This window comes from Anas platyrhynchos, chromosome 9 (genome assembly GCF_047663525.1).
Source record: "Anas platyrhynchos isolate ZD024472 breed Pekin duck chromosome 9, IASCAAS_PekinDuck_T2T, whole genome shotgun sequence".
NCBI lineage: Eukaryota > Metazoa > Chordata > Aves > Anseriformes > Anatidae > Anas > Anas platyrhynchos.
The window spans coordinates 16,145,669-16,168,685 of record NC_092595.1 but is presented as its reverse complement, the minus strand read 5'-3'; the positions used below and the strand labels follow the sequence as shown (position 1 = coordinate 16,168,685).

The 23,017-nt window shown below is 43.7% G+C and overlaps 1 protein-coding gene across 3 annotated transcripts; it reads left to right on the top strand.

The window, feature by feature from the left end:
- The first annotated feature begins 44 nt into the window (after positions 1-44).
- On the top strand, positions 45-19,244 carry CEP63 (centrosomal protein 63). 3 transcript variants are annotated; one of them, XM_005019381.6, is made up of 15 exons: positions 45-236; positions 1,126-1,260; positions 3,019-3,199; positions 4,225-4,320; positions 6,582-6,707; positions 7,573-7,686; positions 10,077-10,313; positions 10,541-10,686; positions 11,481-11,615; positions 12,241-12,355; positions 14,243-14,440; positions 14,847-14,933; positions 15,394-15,596; positions 16,155-16,479; positions 18,720-19,244. In XM_005019381.6, exons 2-15 carry the CDS (start codon positions 1,217-1,219, stop codon positions 18,876-18,878), a joined length of 2,166 nt encoding a protein of 721 aa, XP_005019438.1. In that variant the 5' UTR covers positions 45-236; positions 1,126-1,216; the 3' UTR covers positions 18,879-19,244. The 3 variants fall into 3 exon arrangements, with proteins under 3 accessions (XP_005019438.1, XP_005019439.1, XP_038039379.1); XM_005019382.6 differs by having other exon boundaries at positions 48-236; positions 10,080-10,313; XM_038183451.2 differs by lacking the exon at positions 14,243-14,440 and having other exon boundaries at positions 96-236.
- The last annotated feature ends 3,773 nt before the right edge of the window (positions 19,245-23,017 follow it).

Genomic DNA, 23,017 nt, shown 5'->3' with positions numbered 1-23,017 from the left:
GCCGCCGCTCCCCGGCGCCCGCCGCCAGCCGTCATCAAGCGGCGCCGTCCCCCGGCGGAGGCCGGGCGGGGAGCGGGGAGCGGAGCAGCGCGGGGCCGCCTTAGGCGCTCGGGGGCGGCCGGGCCCGGCGCTCGCCAGGTCCCCCCCTCGGTTCTCCCCTCGGCTGGGTCTTGGGCTGGGGTGCCCGGGGGGTGCTGAGCACGGAGCTGGGAGAGGATTTTGTGTGCTCCTCCTGGGTGAGACGGAGTCCTGCGTGCACGGGGGGTTGCGGTGCTGCTCGGGTCCCTAGGTCTGGTGTCCCCATGGGGTTTGGAAGCGCTGTAGGAGCGGGATGGGGGCTTTATGCTCAGGTGTGTAACCGCCTTTCTGTTACGGAGCCACTGGCTCATGGGGGAGCCATTGAAATAAATTCTAGCTTTCTGGCATGGGGCCGTTGTAACTTAGCTTTGTCTGTTGTTTACATTTTTAACCTCCCCCTACTTTTGTCTGTAGGATCAGCCCTTCTTGCTTCACATACAGGTGAAAATTTTGCGTGCATGCATACATACCTGTGTGTTTGTGACCCAAAGGATGGGTTAGCTGAGGCAACGAACTGCTGCCCTACAGCTGGGCAGCTCGCCTTCAGAGCCTAAGGCACCAGAGGAGTCTTTAAGAAGTGATTTCTGTCTTTAAAAGGCACTTCTCAGAACTACACCAAGCCCTGGTGTATCCTGAGCGCAGCAGAACATCGCGGGGTCTGTTTAGATTGATAGGCTAGGGAGAGACCTGAGTGAAGGATAGATTCATACCCCTGCTTTTACACAGCGCTGGTATTTGTTGTCTGAAGTGACAAATGCGTCAGTCAGAGGTGGGTCTCGGGCTGGCCGTGTGGACGTTTGGCAAGGTTTGGTACAGCTGCTGCGTGAGCTGCAGTTGTGTGCTCTAAGGAGCGTAGCATCGCTGTGGTCTCATTGCTGCGTGCTTGTATCGGGTCTTCTTCTGTATAAAAAACTGTTTTCCCTTATTTTGCTTGTCAATTCGTGAAGGTGACCACTGTTCTGCTCACTTGCAATAGTGTGATAATTATATATTATGTATTTTTTTTTTAACTTCTTTCCCCTGTGGCCTTGTCTGTTTGTTCTGCAGCTGGATGGAGAAGTAGGCTTGCTTTTGCATTGCCACGGGTGAGCGCTGCTTTTGTGTGCTTCCTAGCTGCTAAATCCACCCCGATTTGCTGATGGAGGCTCTGTTGGAAGGAATGCAAAGAAATGGACAGGGGAGGTATGTAAGCAAAAAAATATGCCAGTCTTTTAAAATAGTTTAAGTACAGAGCTTCCCTCTTATTTACAACCAAATCAGTTTTACACCAAAACCGTTGTTATGCAAACTTCCATTGCTTAAATAAGGCCTTTGGTGTTTATCCCCCAGTGTCTGCTGGTGGACAAATACAGCCTGCAGTGGCCTTCAGCTGGGTCAGAAGCAAAGTTGCTGGTTCAGCTAGCTGGCTTTGCAGTAATCCCTTGCTGTCAGATATTGTGGTCTTAATTGTTAGAATTTCAGTGTTTCATCTTCCTAAAACCTTTCCCCCTTTCCCCCTTTTTTTTTTAAAGACCCTTCTTACCTTGTAGCATCAGGAGCAATGGCAATTAGAAGTGTGAATAAATATTTTTCTTAAGAGCCCTGCAAGGTTAATGAGACATATCTTTGCTGTCTGTTTTTAATGCAAGCATCTGATTAGTTCCTGCTTATGTTGAAACGGCAGAGTCCCATTCGTCTCTGAAGAATCCTTAATGGTCTGTCTTAGGTTAAAGTATCTAGACTTTTGGATCCCAGAGAGAGACCGTAGTGCCAATAATGGAAAAAAATGTTTTATTTACTAAACAAACACGAAGCAGAAGTCATTGATGCCATTTTCATAGTTTTCTCTGAGAACGTGACTCAAGTTTACTGATACCATATATTTTCTACAGATAACTGGTTGCATAAATCAAGTTTAGACTTAGTGTTATATTAGCAGATGCTGAGAAGGAAATGTTCTTGCTCTGCATAATAGCTGCTAATTTTTGGTTAACTCGCAGGACAGGGTGAACTTCAAATTTAACTGATTTTGGCTGCTTTAAGAACTATTTCTTTCCCTATAGAAAAACTGTCAAGTTGTGAAGTGTGCATATGCTCTGGGGGAACAGAGAAATTTCAATCCTTTAACCTATTGATTTCCATTTCTTTTCAGTGCTTTCTGTTTGACAGGCAAATTAAAGGGGTGAAGATCGTCATGGAGTTCACTGCCCTCTAGGGCTGTATCTTGCAAGCCTTAATATTGTCCCTGGCTTAGCAGCTTGTGAAGTTTCAGAGGAGATAGTTGTATTGGCTTCAATAATTACTGCACCAAATTAGAAACTGCAGCATCACTAGGGAGCAGACTCTCCCCATTGGATTGAGAATGTTTTATTCTTCATTATCATGTTGTCATCCAACCCCCTCTACTTAGGGGTTTGTCTGCATTTGTGATAAACTTTTGTTTTCGGGAGCTGATAGCTTGGCTGTAAGATTTCTCTGGTGACTGAAACTTAGTATAAAATGCCTCTGTCTGGAGAGCAATTAAGACCAGTACAAAATGTGGATATAACATATTCCGGTTTGCCTTGATAACGCATACTATCAAGACAAAAGTATTTATAGGTGCTTGTTATGCGGTGAGTAGAAGGCAAAACACCTTACATTTTAAAGTGTATAGGTCATTTATTCTGACTGGGATTTCAAAAGTACTCTTCATTGGTCATTGTCAAATGTAAGTTTCTGCTCAGTGATATAAACGTACCAGTTGTGAGTTAGTGCGTTAGACAATTGGGTGAACGCGTTAAGTATTCCATAAATTTCTCTGCAAGCTGACTTGCATAGACTTCACAGTACTGCAGTGTAGCTTGCAGTGCTGGTGCCTTTAGGGCAAGTCGGTTTGTTCTGCTGACTTCACTGGTGTGGGGGTGCTGGACCTGTGTGGGGTGGTGCCTGCTTTGTGACCTGAACCTCTTTCCCTTCCAGCGGTGGGTTCTTGACTTCCTGCGAGGCTGAGCTGCAGGAGCTGATGAAGCAGATCGACATTATGGTGGCTCACAAGAAGTCTGAGTGGGAAGGTCAGACACAGGCTTTGGAATCTTGCTTGAGTGTTCGAGAGCAGGAGCTTTCCTCAGCCAGGGCTGCTCTGGAGGAAAAATATAAGGAGGTACTGCCTCTGGCTTATTGCTTCCTGATCAGCATCCACCCGTGTGTTTTGCATGTTACAATACAATATAAAGACTGAACCTCAGTTTCAGAGTCTGCTGACTTTGCATGGACCTGTATTTTAGTTAGTTTCATCAGATTTGATTCACATTTGTTTGTTTAACTGCCAGGCCAAAACAAAGGATTAACTTTAGCAAACAGCTGTGCTAAGCAAAACAGGAGCCTGTCTCATGACTGGAAATTTATAAAGCACTCGAATTTATAAAGGAGCTTGTTGGACAAGGGTGTCCAGTTCATAATTCAACCAAAGTCAGATGATCAGCTCTCTAAGGGTTGGCTGAAGTTGGTGCAAGTTGAATGGCCAGAGTTTCTAAAGAGAACCCGGAGGTGCTGAATCTGGATACAGCAGTAGCCAACAGCCTTGCAGCCTGCATGCGTGGGCAGAAAAATGTTTAGTGGTGTAAACTAAACCAAGATGTTGCTGAGAGTTTTTCTGAGGGCTATTTTATGCAGGTCAGGTATTGTAGCCTCTATCTGAAGACTGAAGGAAATGTAATAAATTTATTTATTAGTGTAGAAGCATCAACATGTAACGTTTCTGCACAGGATGTGGAGCATTGGCTTTCTTTTGTACAATGAGTTTCTGTATCTTTCTGTGGATCAGATAAAATTAGCAAGAGTCAAGGAGGCCATATGATGAAAATGATAGAGAAAAATACCATTTTCTTTCAAGCCAAAACTGTCAGTTTTGTCCCCAAAAATGAAAGCCAGAAACTGGTTGAAAGCAAGAGGCCAGAACAGAAGCAGTTCTGATCCCAACCAACCAAAGATTCAGGCATAAGCTTACTCTGGTACATAGTGAGCGACCCCATTGAAACATCCAGTTGCTAGGAGATTGAGGGTCTCTTAGCATTCATTTGCCACTCCCTCTCCAGTGTATATTTATGAAATGAAAATAATCCCTGTATTTACTGACAATGAAGCCTGTTTCTATTTTATTCATCTGCATTTTGATTTGTTGTTCAGGTTGGCATGTTGCGTCAGCAGCTAGAAGACATGGAAACAGCCAAACAGGACTTGGTTAGAGAATACGAACAGCAACTAAAGAAATTTCAAGAGGAGGTAAGTTTCAAAAAGAGAGGATTGGTTTTTGGTTCCCAGCTGACATATGATCTGATAGGTAAAATACTTTGCATCATTGCTGTTTAAATGTCATGGTTTTAAAACTTCCCATTCTATGGATGTTTATGTTCTTAAAAAAAGAGAGCATTGCACACATACAAAGTGGTATTTTTATGCTTTGATAGCCCTGTTTTTTAGCACTTGGGAGGAACTCCGTGACAAAGAAGACTATTGGAGTAGAAATGTGTAGTAAGTGTACTGTTGCAATTTTCATGTGTTAGACATCTGCAGAAGTTTACTGCAAAAATTTCCTGTATTTGCCAATTCTAGTCACCATAGTGCTTATACAGAAGTTGCTATGGGTACAGGCAGCAGCAGTTTGCTCCTTCAGCATTTCATGAAATTAAAATGGGGTGGTGGTGTAACTGGCCTTGATTGTATGAAAAAAATGAGACGAGATTGGTATGCAGTCTCATCATCTTTCTGCCTCCATTCATTCTGATTTTTTTTTTGATGGGGATTTTGTTCTTCCAAGGCATATTAGTCTTAATATGCTTAATAAAAACTAAGTGCACTTGGAAAATATTTTGAAAAAAACAGTTTCAGAGCTTTCATCTCAAAAAGCTTGTTCACCGCAAGGAGATACACATGCAATATCCTGCAGGTAGTACAGCAGCATTCCGTGTTTATGCCTTAACTCTTTGCCTGTCTCCACTTGCTTGTCAGAAGCAGCGAGTAAATGGCATGAACAGCTAGTAGAGCGCTCACCTTTTTTCTCTGGAGGGTTGGGCTTGGTTCATGCTCGCTGTAAGCTGTAAGTTAAATTAATTTGGTAGTCTTAGCTTTGACGATGGAAAGCATCCGTCCTCATTTAAAACACCTTACTGTTCAGTATGATTAACAGTGTTCATTCACTAGATGTTCCCACTGGAATAGTGGATAAGCTGCAGAGCAAAGCTGAGGTGCATTGGCAGATCCTCCTAAATTGTGAAGGCTAAAATAAAGTGTGTGTTGTGGTTAAAATTGCAATGCGTTGGTGTTTTACCCACAAAGTATTAATGTAGATGACATTAAGCTGCAATATTCCTCGGTCTTCTGTTGCTAGTGCTGTTTGGGGAAATTCTTTCTATCTCAGTTTACCACGATTACCAGTAAAATTACAGGTACAGTGTCCAACTCACTGAGGTTGATGAAAGAATAAACCACTGCTTGTAATCTCCTGACTCGTTTGGCAAAACATGTTCACCTATTAACTCTAAGCCTGTACATCTGTCCATTCCCATTGAACGTGCCGAAGTACTGTGCTGACTCAGGGCACTGGAGAACCTTTTGTGACCGGTGTGTGGGACTGAATCATGAGGCCTTGATTCAGACGTTTGTTCTCACAGTCCTCCTCTTTATCCATGAGCTTAAGTTTCTCCATCATTTCCCAAAATGGGTATGATGTCTTCTCAAATTCATGTGACCATGAAGTGGAAACTTAATTTATTTAATAATTGAGTTGAGGGAGCTCATCAGATGGAAAATGCTGTGCGAGTTGTAAGTGATTGTTTGCACAGAGGGTCATTTTAATGTTAAGAGTTTTTTCCTCATTCGTACTTCTGATAAGAGTTCAGCTTTCTAGCAGTAGGCGGAGGAGTGATATTTTCTGTTGGCATGCTCCAGTCATTGTGAAATGCACAGTGTATCTAAGCAGAAAATGACAGATGAAGTAGTGTTAATATTAGGTATAATAGCAATTCTCAGATCTTCCTTCTGCTAAGTGGAAGAGTTCCAGTCCCCACCTGAGCTTCGCTTTAACCTCGAAGAAACTGTGTAGGACTGCCGCCTGCCCCTGTTTGGCATGGTGTGCCCCACCACAGGAGATGGAGCACAGGTCCTGCTGCTGCTGCTGTGGCTGGGAACCACCTGTAGAGAGAGGAGGTACCACGCTGTAGCTACGTTACCAGCTACAAGTAAACCTCCATCTGATCAATATTTTAGTCATGCTTTAATTGTGATAAGACAGGGGTCTAATTGGAGCTGCTGATGTCATGACTTAAGTGTGGCATCTTGCTCCTCTTATATAACTCAGCGTATTTTGTGATACTATCAGTATAATAGGCTCATTATACAAATATAAATCTTCATTTGCAAGCTGTGTGGCCTTGATTGGGGGAATTGTTTGCGTGAAACCATTTTGTATGCCTTCCCTCAAAGTGCTATTTAATTCTTGCCTGGTGGCCTTGAACAAAGTTGTCCTTTTTACTGAACTCCTGCAGTTAGCTAGGCTGAGAAGAAGCTATGAGAAGCTGCAGAAGAAACAAATGAGAGAAGCTAGAGAAGAATGTAACAAGAGACAAGGGGATGACCAGTTTGAAATGAGGCGACTGACCAGGAAGCTGGAGGTAAGTAGTTCGAAAGCAATTGCTAATCGGTTCGCATGTATGAACTGATTTTCTGGGCTTCACTGGTGACTTTGAGTAGTGAACTAGGAAGTGGACTGTGAATCCTGGTTAAAAGGTACCCTCCATCTAGCTCTTCTCAATTACTTGTGTAATAAAGACTGTTGCCTGCATTGAGGCCTCTAAGTACACAGGATAAACTATTTCACTGTTCCTAATCTTTGAATAAATGAAAGGAAGAAAGTGCTGGAAGAGTAATTAATTATGTGAGTGGAATAATTCCCGTGTGGTGAGGTTGTCATCTCGCTTCTTCGAGAGGGGAAGAGCTACTTATAAAACTTCTCAGCCATGTTTCGTCTTTTAATCTTCCTGCTATGCAGAGCTCAACCACACTCAATTTTCTTCTAATGTACCCTGTAGATGTAGCTGACAAATGCATCTGACTGATGGCAGTGTCCAATTTGTGGAGCAGAGGATAGCATTAAAACTCTGTAGTTAATGGTTGCCATCTTTGTGACTTCAATAGCAGCCTGTCTTGGAAGCTAAAGCCAGTCTGAATTGTTAAACCTCTGACAACAAATCCATGAAACTAGCCATGAATCTTTTAGCACTTAACATTTGTAAACAGCAATAATTGACACTGACGTTCATCTCGAGAGGGAGGGAAATACAAGCAAGCACAGTATGTGAGGGGCTTTGTACCGCTGAGTTGGTGCATCAAATGACTGGCTAATGGTATCCCCGCTGTGGGGAAAGGTGCGTGAGGATGTGGTGGAGAGAGAAAGCAAACATGGGTATGACCTGGAAGGGGGCAATCTTGTCAACTGAGTGGATGTACCGCTCTAAGCCACCCCTGCTGTCCTTGCAGGAGTTTCGTCAGAAATCACTTGACTGGGAGAAGCAGCGTTTGCGTTACCAGCAGCAGGTGGCATCGCTGGAAGCACAGAGGAAGGCTTTGGCTGAGCAGTCTGAGCTCATTCAGGTACAATTAATATGCGCTGAAAGTTTTTTTTGTTTTGTTTTGTTTGTGGCAGCAGGTGGGAGAGCAGGGAGGAGGGAAGAGGGAGAGACTAATGAAATCTCTCAGGCTTGAATCCAGTTTAGGTTGCCATTGAAATGACTTTTAATGTCCCAGTGGAATAAGCTTTACTTTGTATAAGTGCTGTATGGAAAAAAGATCTGGAGTCTATCAACAGAGGTTAGACAAACCTCTTGCAGCTCTCCCTCCCCCTGCTCCAATTAGCAGAGAAGGTAGTAGGTTGAAGCTTTCCCTGAGAGGCAGAAACCACGACATACAACACTTTAAAATAGCCGTTACATCAAGTCATCTAGTTCAAAGCTATTTACCTGCCAGTAGCTAAATATGTACCTTGTAGGTCCAGCTCAGAGGATGATGCTGGAAAATAGCCTTCCCCTACAACGGATACTTCAAAGTACTGAAGTAACAGCATTTTTCAGCCCTGTTTTTTATTTTTATTGTTGGTCTCCTAAAAGCAAGAAGTAATGGGGCTGCTGTTCCTGAAAAGCTAATCGTTGAGTGAGTTAGTGGTGCTGCAGCAGAGCAAGATGAATTGACCTAGAGCACAGCTGTGAAGTCACACTGACACAATCACAGCAGACACTGATAAGAAGCTCTTGCTGGGGACTTTACACTTAATGGGCTCCTGAATTACTCTTGAGTGGAAGCTCCTGCAAGGAGGAAGTTTGTGATGACAGGATTGAAGCTGGCTCTGACAGGGGCTTTGTGAGAGGCTGACACTAGTAGATCTACAAATGCAGAGAGAGTCGTTGAGCAGAAGGTCTTGCTGCTCTGCTGTCTTTTTATCATTGATAGCTCAATTGTCTGAGAACAGATGTGTCCTTGGAGTGCAGGCTGGTATACTGGAGCACAGAGGAACTCAGTGTGCAGCAGAAGAACAGACATTTGGGGACGTTTTTCCTAAGCAGTGTAGGTGAGTTAGGTGCATAGTTGCTGTGAACAGACTGCCTGAAACCTTAGTTTCTTTGAAAAGCCCAGCATGAAACTACTAAATTCTTGTCTTGGATGTTTCTATGCATTTTGTATGCTTGGTTGCTTTTCTGGCACAAGGTCAAGCTGAGATCTGTGACCGCGGAGTACTCTCTCTTTCCATGCTTTCAGCTGGGTCCCCCTCATATCTTTCAGCGTAGTTAAGGGAAGCCTGCCATTCTCATCCAGTGATGAGCACCTCTCTGTTAACACCTGCAGCCCTTAAAGTCAACAGGTGAAACTTGCTTTCTGTGCTGCTCTGCACGTTCTGTGGCTGGAAATAAGAGCGAGCTTATATATTTTCCTAATGCAGAAACAAATGCTCAGGTAGTCTGGCACTCTGGTTTATTGGGCTGAGAAAGGCTATACTTTAAACTGTTGCCCCTCTTGATTACATTTTCTGTCATGACTATTCAAATAATGAAAAGGCTGTAATCAAAATTATACCATAGTCTTCCAAACGCACAGTTACTATAGTTTTCTCAGTTACGAGGCATTATGTGTCAGGCAAGTGGTGATTCTGAAACTGGCAGGAATTGCTGCTCTTAGAAATTGGGAGTAAAGGACTACTCAAATATTTTGTTTCAGCCCTTAAAAATTATAAGGTACTATACAAAAGGAAATACACCAAGTGAATATTCTTAGAAGCTTACATGAGAGCTGGGTTGTTAAATTTCACCAATTAACTATGTGGAAAAAATGCTATGAAATAAAGTATCATGCTTGTAAATAATAGTGCATGTATTGTTTGCTAGTCATATGTTCCTTACGCTATTACGTTTTTTTGTCTGCTGCTAAAACAATAAAACATTCAAAGTGAGCATTCTAGCAGGGTGTTAGAACCAGATTATTTACTGCATAAAGCGAAGCATAATTGGTGGTTGTACCCAATTCAGTTTCTGATCTTTTTTTTTCTTTCCCCTTATTGTGCACCAAGAGCTGCTTTCTGTCCTAGCGTGGAATTAATGATGGGGTAATCTCTAGCTTGTGTATGGCATTTGCAAACCTTACATGCTGTCATTTCTTCTGGTCTAGCCTTAGGTTAATGGGCAAAAATATTAAGCAGCTTTGTTCTTAGTTCATACCTGGACAACTTGAGTGATTTGAGATCCTCTTTTCTGGGGTTCTCTTTGAAACCCTTTCAGAATCAGAGAGGCCTCTCATTTATTTTTAATTCTGTCTAGCTTCAGAACTACCTTACCTTGTAACCCTGGAATAATGCTTTCCTTCATTCCCTGAAAGGTAATCATGCTTACTTCAAGGATGTGACTTGTTCTGCAAAGAAACTAATGGTTGTTTCGAATTCAGGTTTGATGTACTGTACTATTGAGAATTTCACTTTCATACATACCGATTACTGTTAGCAGACTCAGCTTGCCAATAGGAAGCAGATTCTGGAGTCAGTGGAGCTGGCTAGCCGATCGGAAATCCAGCACTTAACTAGCAAGCTGGAGAGGGCCAATGATGCTATCTGTGCCAACGAGCTGGAGGTGGAGAGGCTTAACATGAGAGTGGATGATCTGACTGAAAACAATCGGATGATTCTGGAAGATCAACAAAGAGTTCAAGAAGAACTAAGGCAATCCAAGAAAATGTTAGAGGTCAGTGAAGGAATTGTTGGGAAACTGCATTTAAAGCAGTGAGCCTTTGTAAGCCTTCTAGAGCCTTTGTGAAGTGCCTGATTGGCCTCAAAGCTGGCTTTGTACCCATGTGGTGCTCCTCACTATTTTCAAGGGTTCTTTAGAAATCTGTTCAACCTCTCTTCTCATTACAACAATCTGATCTAGTCTAGTCCATCTTGCAACAATCATTTCTTCCTCCCCTGCAGGTGTTACAGGATGAGAAGATGGAACTGAGAGCCACCTTGCAGTCTCAGGAAGATTTCATTGACAGCTCCAAGCTGCACCAGGAACAGTTGCAGAAAGAGCTGGCCAGAGTGACTGAAACTCTTCACACAAAAGAACTCCTCATCAGGTAACATCTGTGCTTCACTGGTACTTATGCTCTTGTATCCAAATCTATATGCCAGTTTCTTCCACTGAGAACAGAAGCAGCATTTTCATAGAGCTGGCTCTGTATCACTTGGAATACAGGGTAGTATACAGTAGTTTCTCACAAGTGCTGTGCTTCGTTGCAGTATTTGCCAGTTTGCATTGCTTTTGATTCTCAGCAGAGTGTGGAAGGAATCAGCTTTCTACTCAGCTAGCTTTCTGGGGACAGCACAGAGCTTTTGAGCATGGTTTACTTCTTTTTTGTGTGTGTGTGTTTATGTGTGCTGGAGGACTTTCAGGTTTTGATACTGAGCTTACCAATGTCAGTGGAAGTTCTCAGTGAATTACTGATGTAAAATGAGGGCCCTGGTAAGGTAACATATGTGAGAAGATTATCTCGGCCTTTCCCTTCTGCACTGGCAACGTGCAAAAGCTAGAGAGTTCCAATGGCCACATCAAAACACGTTGGCTTATGTTACCTGACCGCCACACAGTTTCTTGTGAGCAGTTACTGGATGTCTGCTGATGGCAGTGGAACTGCCTGGTTCAGGGAGGCCAACATCAAATTGGATGCAGTCCTATTCAATCACCCTGAACTCAAAAGGGAGCTGTCCTCTAGCTGACACGTTTATGTATTCACAGTGCACACGTGTTACCTAGTGTTGGGTTTTGTGCGGTTTTCAGAGAATTCCAAGCAGATAGTGATTGTGTTTCCTGTATTGGTGTAATCAGGCATAATGGTTTTCTACTGAAACTAAATTTCATGTTTCTGGTTAGGGCCTTGGAGGAGCGCTTGCAGGAGAAGCAGTTGTCTTCTCCTGGGCTAGAGCTGGAGCATGTACTCCTGCAGCTGGATGTTGCCCAGAAGAAGGAACAGCACTTACAGTCGGAGGTGACTCACCTTGAGAACAGGTAGCTGACTGCTTGCTTCCCCTGAATGTGCAATGAAACTTGGATAATAATGTAATACCTAATGTGTTGTATTCATCAAATTAACCAGGCCCACTGATTTTTCTAGGCTTTTAAAAATATTAAAGGGCTAAAGAAATCAAATGTTATTCATTTTGCAGTTTAATAGTGAGACTGTTTTGCTAATTGGCTGGCTGCTTTTCACTGCACACTGTGGGTGTTTTCAGTATGTTGGCTTGCTTAGACTTAGCACTTTAATTTGTAATAGGTTAGGGAGCCTTTGTTAGGCAGCTGGTAAGAACCAGATCTAAACCTGTGAAATAAGAATTATAAACAAGTTTTCCTTTCTGAATTTGTGGTTTTCAGACAAATGTTTGCATGGGAAGTTGGTAATCTTATTATGACAAAGAAGCAAACAAGAAACCACTGTATCTATTAGATCAGCTTCCTTATTCCTTTTAAAATGATTTTGGTACAGAAACCCAAAGGATTGCTGAGGAACTTCTAGGTTAGAGTTCAGTTTCTGTTGTGACAGACATAGGAGACTGCTTGGAAGATCAAAGTTTCTCTTGACCATGTTCTCCTTCTTGGGAGTATTCTAATCCGTAGTTTTACATTTGGCATCTAGCCTGGTGTCTTCAAATGCAAGGTGTGTACAGCTGAGTGAAGAGCTGGCTGAGAATATCAAAGAGCTGCAGTCAATGGAAGAACACCATACTGAGTCGAAGGCAGAGATTAAAAAGGTAACGTCGCTTTGTTCCTGGAGAGTGGGAAAGGCGTTGTGGAGTCAGCCGTTCTCTGTGCGTGTAATGTGCCTCAGCAGAGACTGTGGTGCACTGTTAGCAAAGCTGCGGAGGGGATCCAAAGCTGGGAGTGCTGTGGAGGCAGGGATATGCTAAAGAGTAAGGAGAAGATATGAAAAGGGGGAACTGAGAGGATGGTTTCTCAGGTTTCTGTACGTGGCTGTGCAGTTGACTTTGTGAGCCTCTCTTAGACCTGTTTCTTATGTTGCACAGTGCTTCTCTGCAGTGTGGAGATACTCTTATTGATGCTGTAAGGGCTAATGTGCAAAGAAATTCAAGCCTAGAATACTGAGCTTCTGCCTTCTACAGGCTCCCAGCAGGATGAAGAACAGGGAAGGAATGGGTTCTGCTGTAATAAATGCTACCACACTTGAGATATAGCTTCAAGTTGTGTTCTAGTCTGTATGTGAATAAAGGAGTTTGTTTTAGGCTTGATACCTAGATGTGAATCCAGGATCTGGAAAAAATGAGTAGCTTATATGCCGTGAAACCCCACCCTAATGCTCTATGCACCCTGGGGCAGCAGGCCCTCCAAAAGGCTTGGCTTTTAATAAGGGTCTAGAGCTTTTAACTGGAGCCAGGCTAGAGTAGAAACCTTATTGGACTTGAGCAAAAACCTCAGTTTTGTGAAAATCTTTTGTCCCACATTCAAAATGTATAGAGATGCAGATTCTGCCAGAGATGTGTACTTGGCTGCACATTTAAACAGCCACCCAATCAATGAATCTTCTGCAGGCTGTGAGGAGGAAAGAGATTTGTTACGGTTGTTTCTATTTTATATACTAGGGAGGCATTGAGGTGACATGGATATAAATCAATATATATATATGTGTGTGTGTATATATTGTGTATGGTATTTACATGGCTAGGCAGAGATCATCCGTTTCAGTTTTCTAAAATGTATGTAGTTCTCAGCAAAATCCTGGAGGTTTAGGTGCTCAATATTTCTGGTTAATGGAATAAAATATTAGGGAAGAAATTACTCTATATTGTTCTGTATGTCACTGAATAAACCTTCAGTGTCCCTGCCAGAATATTGTATGCAATTCAGATCTGGCATCTGGGGGGGATAAAGGGAATTTAATAAAACAAGGTAAGGTATGGAAAAAGAAGACCAAAAGGATGGCGTGATTTTTATGGAAGGAACAGCTGAATGAAATGGGATTTACCAAACTGGAAAAGAGATAAATGAGATTGAATGTACTAAAAATAAAGTCATGCCTGTCATGTGGAACATAAATAGAGAATGATTATTCTCTCATAATACAGGGACTAGTGGTCATCAAATAGAGTTATGAAAACAAAGAGGTATATTTTTACCCTGTGCATAGCTAGCTTGTGGAAATTTGCCATGGATAGCTTTAGTTGCTACAAGCTACCATTGAATCAAAAGTGTTTGGACACCTTCATGTTAGGAAAGTCTGGTTAGGGCTATTTAAAGATACCATCTCCAACTCAGGAAGGCAGTTTGGCAAACTGCGAGGTTATGTTATGGAAGTGTTACTGTGCTTGCCCAGTAACTTCATCGGGTCTCTGTTGACCACTGAGGTAGCATGGTGAGCTAAAGGGGCTGTGATTTCATTGACTGTAGATCATCTTAAGTACTCCACAGCATGCATCTTGTCCCAGTTGGCAGTTTGTGGTGTGAGAAAGGAGTGGGATGGGATGATTTTCAATCAGGAAGGACTGGCATGCACTGGGGGGTTGTTACTTAGAGCTTTCTGTTTTCCAGTACTTAGTTTTCACATGACTCTATCCAACGCGTTGTCTGTCTTGCTGAAACATCTGTTAAAAGATCATGGGTTGTGTGTGCATATCTTCCTCCAGTTGAAAGAGCAGCTCTGCCAGGCTGATCAAACTCACAGAAGTGAGTTAGAAGGGATGAAAAAAGAAATCTCAAGACTGACACAAGAGTTACACCAGAGGGACATCACAATTGCATCTGCAAATGGTTCCACATCAGACCTAGAACAACAGCTGAGAACAGAAATTGAAAGAGCAGAGAGGAAAGCAGTGGAGCACAGGGTAAAAAACTCTTCTGCTGTCTCTTTAATGGAACAGAGGGCTTGGAATACTGCCCTACACTTTCTAGCTATGTTGAGTTTCTTTCTGTCTGCAACCTTTAAACAAAGACTTTGAGACTCTTCTGGTGAAATCTTCTGATTTTTGGTGAATCTATCTTCCTTCTTTTCAAACCTGTAACAGGCAGTCCTGCAGAATTATTTGAGATCGCTCATGTTATCTAGGTCTGGATGATGACATCTTTGGAAACCAAATAAATGATTGTGTGTTGTTACTTGCCTGGTCTTCCCTACAGTCTTGCAGGAATAATGGCTCAAATCTTGCAACTGAGGGTGGAAAAGGGCTGTGGGGTTTTGCAGGTGTGTGTTGTGTTCTTTTTCTGAGCTGTTACTTGCCTCTGTCTCCTCAGGTAATTCTAGTTCAGCTGGAAACCTTGAGGCTGGAAAACCGTCATCTCTCAGAGATGTTGGAAAAAATGGAGTTTGGTATGCGAGAGGTATGCATGAGGGAACAGGGATGGGAAGCCAGTAGCGTTGTGGGTCCCCCACCTAAATGTTCTCAGCTTAGGCTGAGAGGTTTGCATCTTAACTAAGTGAGGGAATCCTGGAATATACAGCTGGAAGAGGACTTGAGGTCATGTTTCTGCCTCTGGCCTTGGGGTAACAAGAAGGACTACATCTGAACACCTCTTGGTCCATCTTTTCCTGACTGTTTTTAAAAGCCTCATCCAGTGATGAGAAAGATTTCCTTTCCTAAGCAGATTAGCACATCTTGTCTAAATGCAGACACGATAAGTCATATATAATTGATTTGCTCTTAGGAAAGCCGTGAAAATTTTGCCAGTCAAAACTGGGATGGTAGAATATGTTTTAGGAAGTCACTTCCCAGCCTTTGCTCTGGATTTAACTGTGGTATCTTGCCAAACAGAAGTTTTGACTTCAGCCCTTCTCTGTTAGGGAAAACATGTCACCCTGAGAGCACTCAGTGAAGGCTATGCTACTGAATTGAATAAATTAAAATTGGAGAACCAGCAATTGCAGAAAGATCTAGCAGAGGCCAGAGCAAAACTGGAGCTCACTACCCAGGTCTGCCAGGATGAACCCGAGGACACTGCTCAGTTGCAAAGCGAAGAGCCCAAGACCAGGGATGTGCACTGCAGGTGAGTGTTGCATAACCCCAAGGATGCTGCTTCTATGCTATGAAGGAAAATGGACGGTGTGGGGATGCGTGGGATTTTAATGACATGCTGTAGGAACAGCATCTCTGTCCAGTATGTATGGGAGAGCACAAAGGGCTGCTTTGGAATCTGCCTTTATGCTTTAAGCAGCTCAATAGCTTTTAGTCCCAGCTATTTTGCATTCTGCAAAGCCAGCTAGTATTTGACTGCCTCTGTTCTAGATAGAGAAGCAGTATGTGCTGCTTTTGGTGAAAGGATTAGATTTGGCACATGCAGCTGTGCTTTTTTTTTTTTTTTTCAGTGCTAGGATGTGTGTATACTATAGCTTTTGATATCTACAGTAGCAGGAGAGTGAGAGAGAATTCCCTGCTGACTGGATGTGCATCTGGGAGTCATATGGAAATGAGAGATAGCCAGTCTGGATTGCCAAGGCTATCAGTAAACTGTATGTTAATTGCTATTTCTGTGCAAGTTCTTGCTGAAATTCAGCTGTTACGAGGCAAACTGTCAGCCAGTTATGTTTTCAAACCTGCCTTGCAGGACAACTAGGGAATCACAGCACAAACATGATGAACAAACAGAGAAAACGCATCACAAGCCTGACAAGATTATTCAGCATCATCAAGGGGAGCCCCAGGGACGGAAGATCCAGCCTTTGCCTGCTGAAATGGGAGCTGTGATCCCTGAGACTGGTGAGCTAACCACCCAGACCAGCAGGAAGGGCTGCCTGGAGTCACCCACCCTTGCTTCGGATTCCTTGCAGGGAACAGATTCTTCGCTCTTTGTGGTGGATGACAGCACAGGTTTTCCAGATGGAGCGTCTAAGAAGCGCATCGCAAATCATCAGCGAGAATCTGTGCCTTTGGTAAGCAGTTGCATAGAAGCTGTTTGCCATTCAGCTGCTGACAATATATCTGGGTTCTCATCTGGCAAAATTCACATCTCTGAGTCTATGATCTGTCTGTGTGGTGCCTTGTTCTGTGAGCGTATGTCAAGCGTAAATCAGGAAAGAGAAAACAATGCTGGGTGGTCATTACTTGGACAATGGGAGTCATGTAATTACTGTTCATAACTCTCTGGGGAAAGGTTTTGTTTGCTGTAACTGCTAAGCTCATTCCAGAAGCACTTGGTTCTCTCCATACTGGTGATGTACATCAGTGTGTACCAGGACCTGCTTCTGTTTCTTTGGGATTCTGCTTGAGCTTGTGGTTTGGGACTGTAGTAAAGTGAGTCTGACTCCTCTGGATGGGACTGCAGTAGGCAGCACCCTGCACTTGGAGCCATTTATGTCAGCTGATAGGAGAGCTTGAAATGAGTGCTCTACTGCACACGTGGAGGTTGTAAATATAAAAATAACACCTTCTCTGTCCTCCTACCTCAGCTCTGCTGCTGAAGCACTTGCCCAACACACAGGAAACTTGGGCTCATTGCTTGCCTGAGGTGTTTAGGACTGTATACCCCAGTGCCTCCTGCAGTTGCCAGTCTAGACAGATTTGAGCAGGGAAGGGAGGGGAATGGCAGAAGGACGCAGACTAGTGTGCTGGAATTTGTCAAACCAGGGAGGTTTGTAGTAGTATAGGGAGGGTGGAAGCCTGGGTACTGGTCCTTGCTCCAGATGTGTTGCCCCTAGCAGTCTTTGGAGTTTTTTCTCCTCTGGTTGCGTGTTGTAAGCTGTGACAACAGGTATTTTTGTCTTGTGGGGACTCTGGAGAAGTCTCCAAGGCTCATGCGTGGGCAAGTGGAGGCTTGTCAGGTCTAAGTGGAAACTCTTCAGATGGCAAGATTGGCATCAAAGTGCAAACAGTTCCACTTTAGGCCCTGATGCTTTGTAGAGAGAAATTGCAGCTATTTGTTCTGTATTTACTCAGAGGTAGAAACAAGATTTCTGAGGAAACACAATTATTCTGGTGTGATGACTGGGACTCCCTTCTCATGGTCAAGCTCCTGTGTCTTTAAACTAGTTCCTTTAACATCGAGAGAGGAGATTTCATGCCAGTAGGCAATAACAGAGTGGGAGAGGTTTTCTTGCTGTTTGCAGCATTTTTTTTTGTTTTCCTTTGTTCCTGTCTGTTGATAGAAGGCCAGAAAACCATGAGACTCCAGGGTTGGGAAATAACCAGTTGTATTGTCTTGCCAAGACACTGAGGCAAGTTTTCTGTAATGGAAAGCAGCTCTGTTGTAATTCACCTGCCAGCCCCTGTGCAGGAAGCTTCTCTTCAACTCATTATTTAAGCTTAGTTTACAATGTTATTTTTGTAAGTTCAGAACTTGTGGGTAAGTGATGCGAGTAGCAGGAACAATTCTTGACTGTAAAGCAAAGAATCTGGAGTAGTTCATTGACCATTGCTAGCCAAATTGAAGTGGCATTCAGTGAGCTGCGATGGGAGTTTGCCCTGTGCTTCCCCTGTGGGACTGTGGCAGACACCCATTAATTCAGGAAGAGGAGGTGTGTAAAAGAAAGAGATATTCCTGGTGCTGCTCCAGCCTGGCAGTTCTCTCTCTTCTCTGGAACCCATATTCTGAAACGTTACTGCACATTGAGGTTTTTATGAAGGCGAGGAGCAAAATATAGACCTTAAGTGAGGCTGGACTAATGCTCCGAGGGCAAGGTGACCCTTGGGATTTTGTGGTGACCTTCTGTAGAGTTAAGCGATGGTTGCACAAGGCACATCATTCCCTCTCATTATCTTAAGGGGAGGGGCTGGTGATTGAAGTGAAACTCCAGTTTCTCCAAAGTAAATAGCCAATTCCTGTTGATGCTTCTGGGGCCAGGATTCTACTGTGAAGTGCAGCAGCTGTGCAGGTACATGGAGAGCTTGTTTCTGTTCAGCTCTAGCCCCCAGTTGGCTCTGGGGGGAATGGCTGAAACGGAAAAGGTACGCGTGCTGAGGTACCAGCCTTACTCCCTGCACGTTGGCAAAAGCTTTGGAAGTATTTGCTGCTGCTTGGAGACTGTTGGGAGGGACATTTACACATGACACAAGTGTGAAATTCTGAGTGACACCATCCGTAGAAGTGTATTTAGCTGTGTGGTTTGCTGATCAGTAACATTTCTTACTGAAACTCAGAATGAAAGAATACCTTATACCCCTTTTTTCTCCTCAGTGCCCCCTGCCTACAGCTTCAGTTGGATCAATAGCTGCGAGGTACCTGGAAGAGGAAGAACTGAGATCCCAGCACATCCTGGAATGCCTAGATGCTCACATTGAGGAACTGAAAAAAGAGAGTGAAAAGATAGTGAGACATTTCGGACAGCAGGAGTAGTGTTTCTTCAAATGCACTGCTTTGAATGCTACTTTACTTGCATGGTTTCAAACTGCCCCTGAAGGAGGTACCTAAAAGCAGTTGCCACTGGGGCTTGAGTGAGAGGCCTCCTGCTCTGAGCTGGATCAGCAGCCAGGATACCGAGGAAAGGAAACTCCTCTCTAAACGTTTGATCTGATGGAGGGCAGTACTCCCCCACAAACCTTTAGTCAGCAGGCTGTGGGTCACAAGACTGCATCAGAGATACGTGTTTGTGCACTCAGTCAGATAATGGTGTTTTTAGAAGCATTTTCTATTTTTAATGTAAAGTATTTAAAGTGTATTTTATACATGTAAAGCATTGAAATAAAGTAAAGTGGAAAAACATCCCTTTTCTTCTCTGTGGAAATTTACAGAGTGAATTCTGTGGCTTATGTTGCTATCTCGTCAGGAACTATGATAAACAATTTTTCCATTCTTTCCCTCTACCAGTGTTCTTCAAGAAGTATAATTCCTTTTCCTTGAGTCCACCTGTATTTTCTCCAGTTACTTTTCCCATAGCGGAATTTCTTAATATTTCCTGGTTCATCTTGCAACTTGTGCACTTTACTGTTTGTATAGTATCTGGCTTCTTTATCTTGCTTGCACGTTGCTTGGAGAACTACAAAACAACTGAGGAGTGAATAGCTGAATTCTGATTGTGGTCACAGCTCTTATAAGATAAAGAATAGTAGTTGGAAGTGGAAAATGAAATCGGGTGGGAGGGGAACCCGCAAACAGGAGAAATTCATCAGTACAGCAGATGTAATTGCAGCTGCTGTGTGAGCTGGTTATCAGCCTACTTGTATCTAGGCAGTGTCTTGGACACTGCCCAGTCGGATTGAGCTGTGTCATTAGAATACATTCAAGATGTGTTTCTTCAGTCCTTTTGCAAGAAAAATTGTTAATGAGTTAACAGAATTTGTTTTCTGTGGACTTGCATTTCTTCTAGGGGCATTCTGCAACTCTTCCTATGGTTGAGCCTTTACAACCTTTGTCCAGACAAACCTAGGCACGGAGGCACTCCTTGTCCCTGTCTGTAAGTTTCCCGTTCCTTTCCATCAGCTTCACCTTGTCCTAAAACAGCTTAATGCTGTCAACAACTAGGAATACAAAAGCAACCTATGCATGCATAAAGCAGCCATCTGATGAGGTAGATGTATTCAGCAAGGATGATGCCTGCGTGCAGACTGCAACTCTTTGTTATGCCAAAAAACAAGAATTGAAGAGGTGGAGGATTTTTTGAATCAACGAGTTCTTTTATTTTGGCTTTCTTCTAGAGTTCTTTGAACAAGGATAAAACCTTCAAGTCCATTTTGAATTCTCTTTGTGTGGTCTCTGTAATGAGGCGTTCAGCTGCCCACAACCGTGGACAAACCGTGGTCGTGTATTTTGCAAATAGTCAGCTTTGGCCTCAGTTCCTCTTCAGAGCTGCCCACAGGTAGGCATTCTTGGAACATCCACCTTAACTATCCCGATCTCAGGTAAGGACTTGTTGGTCATGAGGTGTTTTGACCAAAACTGAACAGCAAACCAGAACAAATGCTGTATCCCCCTCCCCCATAGAGCCACTGAGCCTGTAGAGCCATGGAGCACCCGGTATGCCAGAACTCTTACAGATTCCTCACGTCCTCCAGCTGTGACAGCATTACCATTTTTTAAATGATACCTTTTGAATGTGCCTTACAAATTATTTTATGTTTTTTGAAGACTTGATAAATTACCGAGTGTTGCATCATGCACTAAATGCTTTCAGAAGTTAGGAGACATTTTGACTCAGTGTTTCTCCCCCTTCCACTGGAGAGACTCACCAATTCATCTTCATGTTGGCAGAAGTGAGCAGTGAAACTAAAGATGATCCATCTGTTCAATTAGGTATAATCCTGTGGTATTTATCAATTTCTAATACAGGTAATGAGCAGCTTCATTCATGGTGTTGGTTGTGGAAAAAAAGAAAGTAAATTCCCTGCCTGCCTCCTCCCCCTCAAGTCTCCATGCTAGTGTACCACTTTAGCTCCATTGCAGCTTTCTCCCTTTTCTTAAAGGTCAGGAAGAGTACTTGGGTGAAGGTCCATGAAAATGTGTGCTTTTTAAATGGTGCACTTTTTTTTGGAAAAAATAATGTATGTTTCCATGTAGATTGACTTTAGGTGATCTTGCTTGTAAGATCTAGAAAGAAAACAGTATTCTAGGTGAAGGCCTCTGTGTTTCCTGGTATCCTATTTTTTTATTTTTTTTTTTTACTGCCTTAAAGAATTCCTGGGCATTGTTCCCCAAAGAAACATTGATTTTGTAGCAGGGGAGAAGGAGCTGCTAGTGAAGTAATGAGGAAAGCTGGCACAGATGCAGGTAGCTGCTGGTTTTGCCAAAGCTGGTGCACGTGCTACACAGCCTTCTTTGAGGTGTGATGGAAGGAGCAGTTACATTCATTCAGCAATGACTGGAAACATAAAACTTACTGCCCGAGACAACAGTCTGCATGGAGAAGTCTGATCAGAAGTTAGGCTGTGTGGACTGAGCAGGTATGTGGCTTAAAATAAAGGATTGCAGCGTGGTTTGTGGTGAGCCCTGTGCAGAGGGGACAGGATGTCTTTGGCTCTGAGGTGGAAATGGTGGGACAGAGTTTGTGGGGAGAAGACGTGCCTGAAAGCTCTTTTTCTCAGCTAGCTTAGCAATCCTTATTTTTGTTTTTCCAGGAAGAGGATTTGAGGCTTTTGTGATTCTTGGCAAACAGAAATGTGCCAGAGACCATATCTGCCTCGTAACTGGCTTGCACCTTGATGGAAGCAATCTGAGTACTTTTAAGTCCTGTCTGGTTACACGGGCCAGTAGGACTGTGCTAGAGAATGTCTGGAGAGCCAGTTTGGAGAACCAGAGAATATAAAAACCAAATAATAATAAAATGTAATGAAACATTCCCAACATCCTTCCCTCTCTTGTGCCTTCTTTTTCTGGATCCGCTGTGCCTGGGCAGCAGGAGGAGGCTGAGCAGGCAGCGTGGCGTTGTCTGAATTCATCATGCCACGTACCTGCTCCTCTTGGTGGTGCAGGGATTGCAGAAGCTGTCTGGTCCTAATGCCTGCCAGGGAGAACTCGGGCTGAAAGGGGAGAGCTGATAGTGCAGAGGTAACGGGGAAGGGGCTTCTAGAGGTGTTCAGCCAGTGTTAAGTCTCGGCTATACTGAAGAATGCGCATTTTTTTTATGAGGGGGAGGAGGAAAAGACTCGTTTATCCTGGAGGGAGATGTCGCAGCAAGTACAGACTTATGAGGTGCTTTTATCTGGGGCTGCAGGGTTTCGCAGGCGTTATTTCTCTGCCTTTGCAGAGTCAGACATCCCTTGGAATAATCGCCTGGCCCTGACAGCATTATAATTAACAAGGCTGGAGAGGCTTTTTTTTTTTTTTTTGTCTTTGAACTCATGCTTTCAATAGCACCAAAGAATTCCTTACACACTTGCAGGGCTGAGCCAGATGTTTGCTTTCTGCTAGAAATGTGGAAATTTGCTTGCAATATTCCCGTCTGCAGCAGGGTCACATCTCAAACATGGGAAGCTGCTGCGGGCTCTGCCCGCCGTTAGCGTGCTGCAGATGTTCCTCTGCGGGTGCCGCAGAGCTTTGGGCCACTTCTTGCTGTGAGGGGTTCGATGCTTGTGCCTACGTGTGCATTTGCAACCACAGGTATCTGAGTTTTCAGCATTTTCTATGGGGAGGAGGGAGTACTCACCCGAGGCTGTGCCAGCCCTGGTGTGAGCCGATGCTGGTGCCCGCCACGGGGTCCCAAAATGCTGGTGTCCTCTGAGAGCCGGGGTGAGCGAGCACCAAATGCTCAGCGGGGATTGAGGCTGTTTCGGGTGCAGGGGAGCTGGCAGTTTGTGTAGCTCTGTCTGTTGGTGTGCGTGTAAGTGAACATCAAGCGTTTGGTTGCATGAACAGTGTATCTAGTTTGGTGCCCATGACCCTTTTATGTGGAGAAAGGGGTTTCCTTTAGTTCCTAAGCACTCCGGGATGCCTCCTTATCCTCCCGTTCTAAGAAGTGAAGGATTTGCCTGGATCAGCTTGGCATGCAGAAAGAAAGCTACTGAAATGTGTCTTCCTTGAACTGAAGAGCGTGATCTAAGGAA

Excerpts from the sequence above, each read along its gene's own strand:
- CEP63 (XM_005019381.6), top strand. The coding sequence starts at position 1,217 with ATGGAGGCTCTGTTGGAAGGAATGCAAAGAAATGGACAGGGGAG. Across the intron at positions 3,200-4,224 it reads TGGAGGAAAAATATAAGGAG|GTTGGCATGTTGCGTCAGCA; the intron begins GTACTGCCTCTG and ends TTTGTTGTTCAG. Across the intron at positions 4,321-6,581 it reads TAAAGAAATTTCAAGAGGAG|TTAGCTAGGCTGAGAAGAAG; the intron begins GTAAGTTTCAAA and ends GAACTCCTGCAG.